The sequence below is a fragment of the Ustilaginoidea virens genome, chromosome 7 (genome assembly GCF_000687475.1).
Source record: "Ustilaginoidea virens chromosome 7, complete sequence".
In the NCBI taxonomy this organism is placed as follows: domain Eukaryota; kingdom Fungi; phylum Ascomycota; class Sordariomycetes; order Hypocreales; family Clavicipitaceae; genus Ustilaginoidea; species Ustilaginoidea virens.
The window spans coordinates 413,521-427,277 of NC_057322.1; the positions used below are offsets into that span (position 1 = coordinate 413,521).

The following is a 13,757-nucleotide window of genomic DNA, read 5'->3' on the forward strand; positions in this document are numbered from 1 at the left end:
ACGTCTCGATACGTGCGGACATGGGAACGCGCGTCTTCGTCAGAATAAAGTGCGGGGCCTGGCTTGTTCGGTCTTTTCTTTCTGTTAGCTTGACTTGTTCCAACCTGACCCGTCGTCACACGCCATGGCAAACCTCGACACGTCCGTGACACCACCGCACGCGCCGGTGCGTGCTCATGCTTGGCCCCGTGACCCTGGGCGAACGAGACAAGAATCCCAGAGTTCCAGTACTCGGCTCCATCGGGAAAGTCGTCCAAACTGCGCTCGCACAAGGCGACGCTGGGACGGTTGACGGGTTGCACGTTGCATCATGTCTGGTCGACCATGCCTCATCCTAGGTTTTAGCGGCCACGTGAACAAGTTCACTTTCTCGTGAGCGACAAGCCTTGCACCAGCCCGTCGACCCGTCAGAGATGGGGTGGGATCGACGCTGCACAGTGCAGATACGGCCCGTACATTGCACAGTGGAGGCTGGCGATGGAAGGAGAATGAATGGGCACGGCGGAGCATGTGCATCGGGCGTCAGATGCTTGGCAAGCTACAATGTCAGTCTTAATTGTTGGCAAGAGCGTGAGTTATCGAGCCAAGCGAATCCGCACTGGAATCCCCGCTCCATCCGCTAACCAAGGGGCTAGGATGGATGGCCGCGAGGTTCTCCCCAATGGATAATGGATCCTACGTCACTGGCCCCTCTTGTACTCCGTACCTCGACCTCCATCCACCACCATCCTCCATCCTCCATCCTCCATCCTCCATCCTCCTGCATCTTCATCTTCATCCGCCGTCGAGGCAAACCCCGAAATCCTCTGCTTCTGCCCCGACGCCCGCGTCAACAATGCCCCTCTTCCCCGCGTACCTAATATCACCCCAAGCCACGTCCTCCCTACCAGCAGGCTACACCATCCGCCCCCTCGACAAGGACGACTACGCCAAGGGCTTTCTCCAATGCCTGCAGGACCTCACCTGGACGGGGGACCAAACCGCCGAGCAGTTTAACGCCCGCTACGACGACATGGACACCCAGGGCAAAGGGCCGTACTACTACCTCGTCATTGAGCACGGCGGCAGGGTCGTGGGCACCGGGGCCGTCGTGGTCGAAAAGAAATTGCACGTGCTTTGCTCCTTCACTGGTCCTTGCCCCCCCCCCCCCCCCCCCCCCATCCACCTCCCCCAGCTCGTTCTTTCCCGACAAACATGTTGTGCCGGCACTCTAGATATCTAACCTCGCGCAGCATCTGGAACAGAGCCTCGGTAGGCCACGTTGAGGAAATCTGCATCGCAAAGGACCACCAAGCTAAGGGCTTAGGCCTCGCCATGATTCGAGCCCTCGACAGCGTGGCCAGGAACGTGGGGTGCAGGAAGTGCCTGTTGAACTGCGACCTGGCCAAGAGCGGGTTTTACGTCAAGTGCGGGTATAGCAGCAGCGGGGTGGAGATGCAGCATTCCTTCGATGATGACGCCCCGTCGGCTGGTTAGGCGGGACGGTGTTGACACCTGGCTGGAGTTGTTGAAGTGGTAACGTCACCAGTTGCCGATATTGGTTCAAGACGCAATCTACCGGGGCGTGGGGTGCCTCTTGTTGCAGAGCTGGCGGACCATCGCTCGTCTTGGAGGCGCGCAGACACGGAAAGAGACGCAAAAGGCCTTGCATTGCTCCCCAAAGCTTGGCAGTGTCACCGCATTTGCCGGCGCTGCGCCTCTACAAGAATTGTTTTCTCAACACCAAGTGGTCGAGCGCAAGATCGCTGCCAACTGAACAAGGGGAGGGGGGCCTTGTCGGTTGCTCTCCAGTTCCTGCTGGACGATTCGAGATGTGCCATGCTTCCGCCCGGGCGAGCCATCCGTGTCGGGACGACAACTTGGCTTTGCAGAGACTTGGCCGATCCATCAAGACTCGGTTCCGGCCGACTTGAACGACAATTGTTCACGTCTACAAAAAGAGAAAGAAGAAGTAGAAGAAGAAGAAGAAGAAGAAAGTCCTCTTGACCAGGGTGCATCATGTCCCGCCTTGAAAACCAGGCAAAATCCCCCATGATACGGCGGCAGACCCCCAACCCGTCGTTAAATCCCAGTCACAACGCTGGCAATGCCGTCACTGCCACAGGCACAGCTTTCCACTTCCGCTCCCCCCCGCCACCCAGTCCATCGTAGGGTGAAAATGCGCCACGGCCGGCACCGCGGTGATGCCATCCCCACCCAACTGCGCCAACTGGCCTCCATCAGAGGCAAACACGTCCACGAACCGATTCATATTGGCAATGACAAACTTTTGAATCCCGTCATTCGGCTGCTTCTGCCACTGCGGCTTGAGGATGGTGACCCATCGGCCGGTCTGGTTGTTGTGACGAATCTGGTGCTTGGGCTCCATGGCCTGGGCGGACAGATCGTGCCCCGGCTTCCACGACGCAGAATCCGTAAAGTCGTAGATCTTGACAGTGTCGTCGTACGACGAGGTGGCAACGTGGCCTGCTGGGCTCCACGAGGCGTGCGAGACGCTTAAGCGCGACTCGTGTTCGCCCAGCAGCGCCGGGTGTCGCAGGTCGCCCTTGCCGCTGATTTTCCTCAGGTCCCAGATCTTCATGGATCGGTCTAGGGAGGCGGTGGCCAGGAGGTGCGGCTGCAGCGGGTGCAGCGAGAAGCCCCCAATCTTTTGTTCGGACAGGGTCCATATCTCTTGGCTTCCGGGGGCGCGGACATCGTAGCGGCCCACGCCGCCGTCGAGCGTTGAAAAGTACAGCAGGTTCGGGTCCGAGGGCGCCATGTCCATGGCCGAGATGGGCATGTCGGTGTCAATGTCGGACGGGGCAAAGACCTGGACGGATGTGCCTTTGGCGAGGTCCATTTTCCGCACCGAGCTGTCGTATGATGACGTGTACACGGCGTTGGGCTCGGCGGGGGGGAAGACAAAAGAGGTAATGGTGCGCGAGTGCGTCTTGAAGGCAGAGACTTCCGGGTCCCGGGGCGCGTTTCCGCCGCCGCCGTCGTCGTCGTCGTCGTCGAGGAGCTCTGGTGGCGCTTGAGAGGCGTCAAAGACGCCCATTGCGCCTTCTTTGTCGCCGGCGAAAACAACCGGCTTGTCTTCGGTGGGGTGGAATCCGAGGGCGTATATTCTCTGGGGCGTGATTTTGATGTCTGTCTTGGGGGTGAGCAGGGACGGGGGGGTCATGAGCCAGGGGGAGGCGTTGAAACACCAACATACCGTTTGGCAGCCAGCGCTGGTACAACTCGAGGCCCGCCATCCGCCGCCTCAGTTCTTTCAGGCTCCTGTCTGTCGATTCCTTGACGTCGTCCTGGGTAAAGGTCCGGACGCCCGGCTGCGCGCCGCGCACAATGCTCGTCAGGCCCTGCAGCCCAGCCGCCCATTTCTTGCCCTCGACGGCGACGTCGCCGAGGTTCAGGTCGTCGGCCACGCGGAGTTTCCTGGCCTTGGCCGCCTCGGCCTGGTGCTCGGCCTCCACCTCGAGCTTCCTCTTGAGCGTCTCGTTGTCGGCCTCCAGGCCCGCGAGCCGCGAGCTCATCCGGGTCGGTCGCGCCGGCTCTCGTTTGGCGGGCTCCGAGCGCCGGCTGCGCCTCGCGGCGGGTGTCTGCGCAGGCTTTCCGGGTATGATCTTCTTGGCAGCGGCGGATATGTCGGTCAGGATGGCGCGGTTTGCCGCGATATTCTCCAGCCGCTTGCGCTCAAAGGCGCTCATGGCTCCTGGTGGTTCCTTGTCGACAGGCATCTTTGCCGACGGGAGCGAGCGCGGAGGCGAGCTGCTGAAGAGCGGAGTATCCGGCGCTACTATGATGAGACATCAAGAAAGCAAGAGCAGTGTTTTGGGGGCGAGAAACGGACGGTGTTTCGGCTTGGACATGCGCCGGTACCTGTGGCCATTACGCCGAGCTCGCTCGGGGCAGATTTTTACTTTGGCAGCCGCGGGCAAAACAAAAAAAAAAAAAAAAAAAAAAAAAAAAAGGGCAGAAAAGGCGCCGCTAGGAGGATTAGGAGGGAGGGGGTCGCCACTTGGCCGCCACTTGGCCGCCCGCTTTACGCGCAGCTGTCGCGTTGCCTTTTTGCGCGAAGCCACGCGTGCGCCCTCCCGACTCCCGAGTTTTCCCAACCAGGGTTGCCTTGGGCCCGCCCCGACTTTTAGCCGCGCCCTCCTCCCCCCAAAAATCTCGGTTTCCTTCAAATCAAGCTGCAAGCAGAAATTCCCTCGGCCCACGGAAAGTTTTCACCCCCTGGCCGGATTCTTTTCCCGCCATCCCGGCCCCGACTATGGCTCTCACGCTGTTGCCTTTTCTGTACCAGACGAGGACGCTGCAACGGGCCATCCGGACCCGGGATGCCCTCCTGCCTTCCGCTCGGCTCGCCCACGTCCTCCGAAGGGGCCGGCATCGCAAGCCGGACAACGCCATCCCCTTTGTGTGGGATCATGCCAGCCCGTACGACGAAGCAGAGGGCGCTCCGGCCCGGGAATCCACCATCACGCCGTCGGAGGCAGAAATCTTCAGGAGCATCTTTGACGAAATCGCCCAAGGGCGCATGCCGTCGGCCGCGAGGAAGCAGCAGCAGCAGCAGCAGCAGCAGCAGCTCGCCGCCGCCGCCCAGGGGCCCGGCCGGGCTTCGGGAGAGGAAGCGCTTTTTGCCGGCGTGCAGAAGCCGCGGGTGGCCAGGTCCATCGTCGAGCAGGCGCGCGTGATGGAGTTTCGGGACAGGATCCTGCGTCGGTACCCGCCCTCGCTGAGGAGCGCTGCCCACGTGGCGCTGGGCCTGTACGACTCGGAGCCCGGCGGCGAGAAGGGCCGGGGGGTCGTGGAGCTTGACGAGGCCAACTACTCAACGTGGGAGGAGCGAGCCCGCTACGAGCGCGCGAGGCTGCGGGAGCGCGAGCGGGTGGATGCGCTGATGAAGGCGTGCGCCACGGACGCTGAGCTGTGGCGCGTCATGGACGAGGAGGTGTTTTCGCTGCCTGCGAAGCTGGGCATCGAGCAGCGCCAGGCCGCCACGGCGGGCAGCAGGGGCCGAGGCCGGAAGGACAAAGCCGCTGCTGCTGCTGCTGCTGCTGCTGACGAGGCGGAGAAGAAGCACGCGGCGAACGGCGCAGACCCGAAGAAGAAGAAGACGACGACGACGAAGAAGACGAAGAATGCAAAGACATGCACTGCCGAAGCAGGAGCCAAGAAAAAGGCCGAGCAGGAGAAGCGCGAGACGAACGACGCCGCCCGGAAGAAGGTGGCTGTCGCGGAATCGGCAGCCGACGGGGAGAAGCCCGCCATGAACGTTCACGGGACTCTCTACTCGCACTTTATCAACGCGGGGCTGGGGCTCTTTGACACCGCCTTTGCCCGTCCGTCCGACTACGCGTTCCAGATCCTGCCCCGCGTCAAGGAGCTCGGGTTGCCGTCGTACGTCTTGGGGGTGTCGACGCCTTTCTACGCCCGCCTGGCCCGGATTCACTGGAACCGGTTCGGGGACGCCAACGCGGCCCTGGACCTGTTGCGAGAGATGAGCTCGGCCGGGCTGCACGCCGACCAGGACGTGTGCGATTTGCTGGCCACGATTCGCAACCAGCTGCACGGGTGCGCGTGGGGTGCGCAGGGCCCGTTTGTCATGGGCATGATGGAGGCGCCGCCGTACGACGGGACCTTGACGCATAGGCTGGCGGAGATGGAGAAGCACGTGGTCCGGGCCATGGACGAGAGGGCTGCCGAGATGGAGGCGGCTGCGTAGGGGGGTAGGGGGGTTCAAGGGCTGCAAGATGCTGCTGGATGATGTCTGGCCAAGTGGATGAAGGTGATTTTTTTTTTTTTTTTTTTTTTTTTTTTTTTCACGTCGATTGTCATCGAGAACCGTTTCTAGGAATGTACGAATAGTTTTTGCCACTGGGCATCTGAACCTGTGTTTCCTGTGAACGTCAACGTCGGTGTTGGGGCATGAGACGCAAGCTCCCACACGCACGGCAAACCGCCATGCTCGTCCTCTCCAAGTCCCGTCTCCATCAAGCCCCCCTCCCCCAAGATGGAGCGCCGTTCTCGCCAGGCTTGTCTTCTACCAGACACCACGGGCGGAAAAGGACGCGAGCACGAGCTTTGCCATCACGAGCCCGACATGCATACGTGTCCAGAGGGCAAGTTGCCAGCGATGGGGAGGGTTCCGGCTTGCCTTGCTGCCATCGGACGGAGTAGGTGCCGACTAGCAGTTGGCTTCATGGAGGAACCCGCGCGGGGCTCTGAAGGTTCACCTTTGGCCCCAACGGCCCCGTGCCAGGCTCGACGCAACAAGATTCCCTGGTGGCCCCTGGCCCACCGAGATGGCAGCACCCATTTTCGGAATCCTGCAGCGGACCGCATGTGCCGACCGACCGACCGTCCTTGCCAGCCGAGATCGTCCAGGGGGCCGTGTCTTGTCCCGCCGAGCCAGGGGCGGTCGACCAAGTCGGACTTTTGCTTTTCTTTTTTTTACTGCCGTTGTGCGACGGCCACTTGTTTGGGGAAGAGGAGGGGGGGACCAACGGGTGCAAGACGCCATCGCATCATCAGACGTCATGTTGTCGGCTCCAACGCCCAGTTGCAGTTCCGTTCCGCATTTGTCCAAGCAAGCGCCGGTTCGCAGGGCTGAAAAAAAAAAAAAAAGAAAAAAAAAAAAAAAAAGGGTCCCAAGGAGGCCGCCCAGCCACGGCAAGGGAGCCAGCGCCCACTCCACTCCACTCCTCCATTGTCGACGATTTGACGATGCCGGCACTGGGCTGCTGGGAGAGGAATGCGGAATGAATGCGCGCTGATGTCCTCGGGGGACTGGAGCCCATCACATCGCGGCAATGTGTGAGACGAGACGAGCCCCGTCGAACTGGGGGAAGCTGCCTGCAGCAACCGGGTGCCCTGCGTCTGCCGACTTTCATCAGGCGCGCTATTGAATAGAAGAGGGGGAAAAAAAAAAAAAAGGAAAAAAAAAAAAAAGGCAGGGTCCGCGGCCCCCCCCCCCAGAGGGATAAGATTGGCCCCGCTCTGCAGCTCCTGGGCCGCCGGGTCGCAGGGATGACCGACAGCCGCATGTGACGACGGGTAGGGGAAGAGAGGTGGGGGGGGGAGCAAATTAAACTGGCGACCCACCCTGTGCGACCGGGGCAAATAAAAGGCCGGCATTGGCGAGAGGCGCCTGCCGTAGGGCGTTTTCTCGCCAGCCCAGCTGTAACCCACCCAGCCCAGCCCAGCTGTAGCTCGGTACATGGGTATGCATGTACGGGGCTACCTGGTGCCATGTACTCCGTACTCCGTACGCACTATTGATTGATCCGTGCAGACCCAAAGCCCATCCCCGGCAGCTGAGGCTGAATGCAAAGGCTTGGGCTGGCGCAAGGCATTCCTGCAACGGCCATGCCCTCGTAAGAAAGCAACAGCAACAGCCCGCTGGAGGAAGGGAAGGGCGGGTGATTCTTTTCTCCCCTCTGGTCGAGGCCACTCCATAGTTTTCGGGGCGTCAAGCTGCACGGCTCCAACCTATATAGACAAGTTGCCCGCCCCTTTCCCACGCCAAGCGGGCACCTCAGCCGAACAAACGACTGTCCCCTTTTTGCCCAGGCAGCGCAACGCAACGCAACGCATCGTGGAACCCGTCTGTCTTGGTCTTGTATTTCTTTTTCTCCCCGACTTGCTCAACTCCCCGCCAAGCTTGACAAGCTTGATTGCTTTTTCTCCTTCCATTGTTTCTCTTCAAGCATCCCATTCTCTCACAATGGCCGCCGAGGCAACCGCCCCCGTCACTGCGCAACCGGCTCCCGCTCCCGCCCCGGCGGTGGCCGCGCAGCAACCGTCGCAGAACAAGTCTCCCATCGACCAGGCCGACCTGGACGACTGGAAGAATCGCTTCAACGACGTCATGTCCCGCTCGGGCGAGGTCATCCACTCCAAGTCGCGGGAAGGCGCGCAGTCTTGGTTCGCCGGCTTCTTCGACTGCTTCGACCCCATCGATACCTGCTTGGTTGCGTACTGCTTTCCGTGCGTGACGTTTGGCAAGACGCACCACCGCGTCGTCAAGAACGGGAACCTCGACGGATACGAGCCCATCAACACGTCTGTACGTGTTTCCCCCCCCCCCCCCCCTCTTTGCATTCACCGCGTTTTTTCTTTTCTTTTTTTTTCCGTGGGCAGCTCCCTGTTTGCTCTTGTCTTTGCTCATCACGCGCGCAGTGCCTTTTGTTCTGCGGCGCCGGCTGCTTTGGCCTTCACTGGGTCCCTCTGGCCATGCAGCGCATGAACATTCGCGAAAAGTACCACCTGCAGGGATCCTGCGTCGAGGATCTCGTCCTCTCGTGCTGCTGCCATTGCTGCACCATAATCCAGTCGGACAAGGAGGCTGCGCACCGCGAGGCTCTGCTCCAGGGCGGCGCTGTCCAGCAACAGTACCAGCCCAACACGAATCAGATGCAGTACCCTGAAACCAAGACGGGATAAGGGGGCGGCGGAGAGGGGAGGGGGGAGGGAAGGCAACGCAAGGGGCGTCACGAAGGGATTAATTACCGTGGGCGATCTCGTGCCTTTTGGTCGTGTTTATTGTTTTTTTCGGACTCGGCTGCCGGTTGGTTTGTATCGATACTCAATACCAGGATGTTTCCATGTTTCCATTTGTCGCAGTTTTGATGTCGCCGAGCCTGCATGACTGATGGCTGTCAGTTGTGAATGCCAACACATGTCGATGGCCAGGATTTAGAAGAAAAAAAATAGAGCGTTGAAAGCCTTTTCAACAGTACCATCACTCTGTAACGCCCTCCTTGGAAGTCCAGGCGGCGGCCAGACCAAGAAAGACCTCGACGGCGTCGTGGGCACGACCCCGCAGCTTTTGAATGTGGAAGAATCAGTAGAGACGGCATGTTCCATGAGAAAGGCGCCCTTGGTGGTTTGAAGACGGAGTTTTTGCACACTTCCAGGGGGGGCCAGCTTCAACCGTCACGTCACGTGGAGACATGGTGGTTCGTCTCGATTGGGAACACGGCTCAAAAATGATTGGCTAGAGCGCCCTGACCCCTGGCCAGACCCCTGCCTGCTGCCTGCTGCCTGCTGCCTGCTGCCTGCTGCCTCGTCACGACTCACGACTCACGACTCACAACTCACGCCAAGCACGCCCGCGACAGGTTCCTCGACACCCTCGGCGCGGGGCCCCTCTTCCAACGGCATGAGCAGGGCCCATCACCTCGGCGGACCAGCTGACCGGGGTCCAGCTCAAGACGTGCAATCGACATCCTGCACGCGTGCGGCACGGCCCACCCGCGCCAGCATGGACGGGCTTCCTCGCGGCCGTCACGGCGGGCACCCCGTGTGCATGCAGCGCGTGCCCCCCCTCCCTTGCCTCGTCTTCCTTTTTTGACCCCTTTGGCCTCTGTCCCTTCTGCCCCTCCTTGCCTTTCGCTGCTGACCGCGTGGAGCCGGGGCAGCGTGTGCATGGGCGACGAGGCGGCGCGCATGGGGTTCGTGGGGACCGAGGCGGCTGCGGGTTGCTGGTGCGGGTGAGGTGCGGCGTCGGAGCCGCCTGGGGGGTTTGCGTGCGACGACGACGAGGTTTTTCGGGTGACGAATACGAGTTTACTTTGCGCTGCTGCACAACGGTATGCTGGGCAGATGGGCGTGCAGGGCGGGTTATCGTGGCTGGCTCGTGTGGGTGTCAGCGGGCAGGTGCAAAGGCAATCGGTGGATGGGCTTCCAGGGACACGGCCTTGGGTAGCAGCAAGGGTGGCAATAATGAGGAACAACTATACACGCAGCAGCGATTGTTTAATCGCGCAGCAGGAAGCGTATTAATACATGTGTTTACACACACAGGTCCCTGGACTATTTCTCCAAAATTACTACTCGGTAGGCCATATATTCAGTACCTTTTAATACCTGTTCAAGGTATATACATAGGCCAGCACCTTGATAATGTAAGCGTTATAACATATATACTTATTTCATAGATACTATAGACATACACCTTTTACATAGAATACTATTGATAATTTAAAAGTTGTTTATTTAGAAACTACTATCGACATCCCTTCCATCTACAATTCCAAGTCACTTTGTATTGAAAATAGTATAGAGGCGCAACTCTCACTTCACTGTATATTGAAAAGTCGCTACTGCGTGTACAGTTCTTCCTAATCAACTGACATGGACAACGGCACTTCACCCCACGATTGTCTTCTCCTCGTCACCGTCATTTGCCTCCTCCCCGTTACCATCGTTTGCCTCCTCCCCGTTACCATCGTTTGCCTCAGGAACGACGAGCTCCTGCGAGTTAGCTTCCTGATCCCCAACCTGGCTGCTACCAGAGTGAGCGCCCAGACCCAGCGAACGTTGAGAAACCAGTCGCCTGAGCTCCTCTTTGCCTTTCTGCAAAACATCAAGCTTTTCCAAGCAACGAGCGCGCTGCAGGCTCGTGTCTTGACTCTCGCTCACTAGTCTAGCGATTTCTTCTTCTTCAAGGTCCAGTACCACGTCTGACTGGAGCAGGGAAGGCAGCTTGCTGACGAGACACTGCTCCACAGCCAAAACACTTACGTCGTCAACGAACCTCTCGAGCGCGACCTGCGAAATCACCGTCAATTCACGAGACAAGACACGGTATGGGTGATAGAAGAGAGAAAAGAAAAAAAAAGAGGTTGCAGATTGGGGTTTGAAAAAGGCAATTTACCTTGTAGTATGCCTGCATATAGTCTATGGCGCTCTCGCTGGCGTGCTGATTCATGTCGTCGTCCGTCTCCTCCTCCAGCGACTTTAGCAATTGGTACGGATCAAACGAAGTTTCATTGCCAGCTTGCAAGTCATCCCTGCCCAGCACCTTCTTCAGCACATTTTCCAGCCGGCCGTGACGCCTGGCAGCTTGCGCTTTCTGCACAATGTTGATGACGTAGTTGTTGTACGTAATTGGGTGGCCCTGCAGATGCGGTCGCAGAAGCTCCTGCAACTTGGCGTGGAGGTCGCCCTTGAGCCCATCCAAGGAGCTGCTGATGATGCAGAATATGCCGTTCGCGGCTTCCTCGATGGCTATGTGGTCAACAATGGCCCGCGTCACGTCGTCGACGATTTGCAGAACGCTCCCCATGACGTCTTCGGCGATTCCCGACCACGGCTGGCATTGCTCGGCAAACAATTCGCTTATGATGAGTGGGTTGAATGTGCCTTGTAGTTCCCGCGCCCTCATGCGGCTCATGAGAACGTTGACGTGGTCGATGTAGGCGGAGCGAGAGATTCTGCGAGAGGATTGCTCCTTATTTTCCGTGTCGGACGCGTCGTCGACAATACGCTTACTCTCACCCTTGAGGCACATTTCCTGCTGGAAAGCGGTCAACGTATTTCGCACACGTGCTCTGAGACGCTTCCGGTATCCCGCTTCGGTTTGTGCGTCTCCAAAGAACGGATCGCTGTACTCTCCATCTATCGCTGCCTGCATGAGTGACGTGAAGTCGCGGCTGACTAGCAGCAGGTATTTGCGCTGCTCCTTCAATGTCCCACGCGGGGTACCTAGCCTCCTGAGCTGGGCTTCGCACGCAGCCATTTCTGCGTCTACGTCCTGCAGAAGATCCGGCAGCTGCTGCAGAATTTGATCCTTCAACACGTTGCTAAGCCTCGGCTTCAACGACTTGACGCCTAATAGCGACGGATCCATGGATGTCCAGACGCCTTTGGAAAAGAAGGCTTCCTCAGCTTCATCGCGCTCAGCAGACGTGGCGTCTCGCGTCTTGAAGTCTCTGTTCTTGAGCACATGCCAACCCAGCCGGAACACGACATCTTTGTTCTGGGCCAGTTTCAAGTACGCAATCTCGCTGTCGGACCCAACATCCAGGGCGTCAGGCTTTGTGATCAGCCCAAGGGTACGAACTCCTCGAGGGTCGACTTCTCGTGCCAGCTCGGTGATATCCTGGAGCGCAAAGTCACTTTTGGCGGAAACAACAGCAAGAATGATGCTCCGCGGGCTCTCCATGTAGCCTCGCACCATCTTTCGTACCACGGCGGCATCTTGGACGGACTGTTCGCGACTGCCAGCCCGGAAAAGCCCGGGGAGATCAACCATGGTGAGATGCGGTTGGGTTGGACCGCATACCTCAACTCGGAGGATGTCGCTACTGAAGACTTTGGTGTCCGAAAGCCCCATGGCTTGTTTGGCCTTTTCGACAACGTCCCCTATATCTGGCGTGTCGTGAATCTCTGCTTTGAACTCAGCAAGGCGGCCTCTGTCCTGTTCCGACCGGTCAGGGCCGGGGTTGATTGAGACCTTGACGGTGGAGGTGGCATGGCGGCGAAGAATCAGTTCTGTGGGAAACCGAGTGCAGAGGTTGTCTTTGGCTGGGAAAGACATGCCCGAGATTGCTTCCAGGACGGAGCTCTTTCCGGCAGATTGGTCTCCGCAAACGATAATCTGCGGTATGTCGACATATCTGCTGATGCCTTGAGATCGGAGCTTATCAATAATGTCGAGTAGACCCCGATGGTCTCTGGATTGAAGTGTGACGGAAGCCATTTGGGCAGTGTCAAACTTGAGGATACCAAGAGCGTTGATACTGAATAGATGGTCATATTTCGAGGACGAAGAGAAACGGCGAGCATCTTAAGTATTGAATCTCCCAGTACGTAGGGCGGAGTAGGCCGTGCCATGTTTGCAAACACTTACAAAACATTCGTTTGTAAGGAAGCGTTCACAGGTTCACAGGCCAGTGCGGAATTCCAGGTCTGGGCAGGGGATGCAGGGGTATTGGCATGGTGGTCGTATGTTCAATGCCGTCAACGGTGCTTCCATGTTAGGACCCAGCACCTGTCCTATATTCGGTACGAGGGTGCAGTGCAGCGAGTGCGTGGATACCGATAGCATCAACTTATTGGGAGCAACCAAGGCGGACGTACAGTTGGCCTATGTGCGCACGTAAAAGCAATTAAGAAATAAGTACCTTGGGTAGGAGGTAGGCATGTTCAAAAGTCTGTAAAGTCTACATTTACCTGACGGAGGGAGAAGAAGACGAGTGAAGCTGACGATGTGCGAAGTCAGGCGTGGTGGGGGGAGGGGGGGGCTGCAGCCAATCACAGCCTACTTTTAGTAGGGTCAGACGAGGGTGTCAGCCAATCAGAGCAGCCGTTCGACACATGCCCCTTACGATACCAACGTGCCAATTATCTCGTTACTTCCAGTATTCACTTCACTTCCCATACCCCAATTCTCTCGCTACTTCCATATTCACAGGCAGGGACGCCGTCCGGGTTGCCGCATGCCGTTTTACAAACGCGACTTGGACCCCTTGCGCCAGGCGGCTGAACGGAAAACGAGGCTGCCCAACTCATGCATGGCAAGACGAAAACAAACAAGCATGGGCTGACGTGGCCGAGGCCAGGCGACAAAAGAGGAAGCCGTGAATCCAAATCCCGACTCGTGCAGGAGCCCCGTCAAAGCAGTCCACCCAAAAAGGGGCCCTTATTCGGTGCCTGGCCTTGACTCGACGCCAGTCCCGCTGCCCCCGTCATCCCAAACGATCAATGTTTGCCGACTCCCCTGGAACGGGGCCAGCGCAGAGTCGCAGAGCCTTGGTTGCCGACGGCTAGCAGCCTCTCGAGGCATGGCATGTTTGCTTTGTACGCAGACTATCGACGGCTAGCAGCCGCTCGAGGCATGACATGTTTGCTTCGAGCGCAGAGTATCGACGGCTAGCAGCCTTCTGGTCCATAGCACGTCCGTGTCTTGATATCGCGAGGAGCGAGGCGGACTTGGAGCATGCAGGCACCAAAAAAAAGACCCTGGCCCACGTTCCAAACAC

At 58.6% G+C, this 13,757-nt stretch overlaps 5 protein-coding genes across 5 annotated transcripts; 3 read left to right on the forward strand and 2 right to left on the reverse strand.

The window, feature by feature from the left end:
* Positions 1-640: 640 nt before the first annotated feature.
* UV8b_07742 (uncharacterized protein) lies at positions 641-1,756 on the forward strand (the record flags this gene model as incomplete). The annotated part of the gene is made up of 3 exons (XM_043145239.1): positions 641-1,107; positions 1,233-1,471; positions 1,548-1,756. The coding sequence occupies 3 exons, from the start codon at positions 641-643 to the stop codon at positions 1,754-1,756; spliced, it is 915 nt and encodes a 304-aa protein (XP_043001174.1).
* Positions 1,757-2,092: 336 nt separating this feature from the next.
* UV8b_07743 (uncharacterized protein) lies at positions 2,093-3,722 on the reverse strand (the record flags this gene model as incomplete). The annotated part of the gene is made up of 2 exons (XM_043145240.1): positions 2,093-3,132; positions 3,200-3,722. 2 exons carry the CDS (start codon positions 3,720-3,722, stop codon positions 2,093-2,095), a joined length of 1,563 nt encoding a protein of 520 aa, XP_043001175.1.
* A 536-nt stretch (positions 3,723-4,258) lies between these two features.
* On the forward strand, positions 4,259-5,713 carry UV8b_07744 (uncharacterized protein; the record flags this gene model as incomplete). The annotated part of the gene is made up of 1 exon (XM_043145241.1): positions 4,259-5,713. One exon carries the CDS (start codon positions 4,259-4,261, stop codon positions 5,711-5,713), a length of 1,455 nt encoding a protein of 484 aa, XP_043001176.1.
* Positions 5,714-7,714: 2,001 nt separating this feature from the next.
* UV8b_07745 (uncharacterized protein) lies at positions 7,715-8,433 on the forward strand (the record flags this gene model as incomplete). Its single annotated transcript, XM_043145242.1, has 2 exons — positions 7,715-8,056; positions 8,170-8,433. 2 exons carry the CDS (start codon positions 7,715-7,717, stop codon positions 8,431-8,433), a joined length of 606 nt encoding a protein of 201 aa, XP_043001177.1.
* A 1,707-nt stretch (positions 8,434-10,140) lies between these two features.
* Positions 10,141-12,475, reverse strand: UV8b_07746 (uncharacterized protein; the record flags this gene model as incomplete). Its single annotated transcript, XM_043145243.1, has 2 exons — positions 10,141-10,542; positions 10,649-12,475. 2 exons carry the CDS (start codon positions 12,473-12,475, stop codon positions 10,141-10,143), a joined length of 2,229 nt encoding a protein of 742 aa, XP_043001178.1.
* Positions 12,476-13,757: the final 1,282 nt, after the last annotated feature.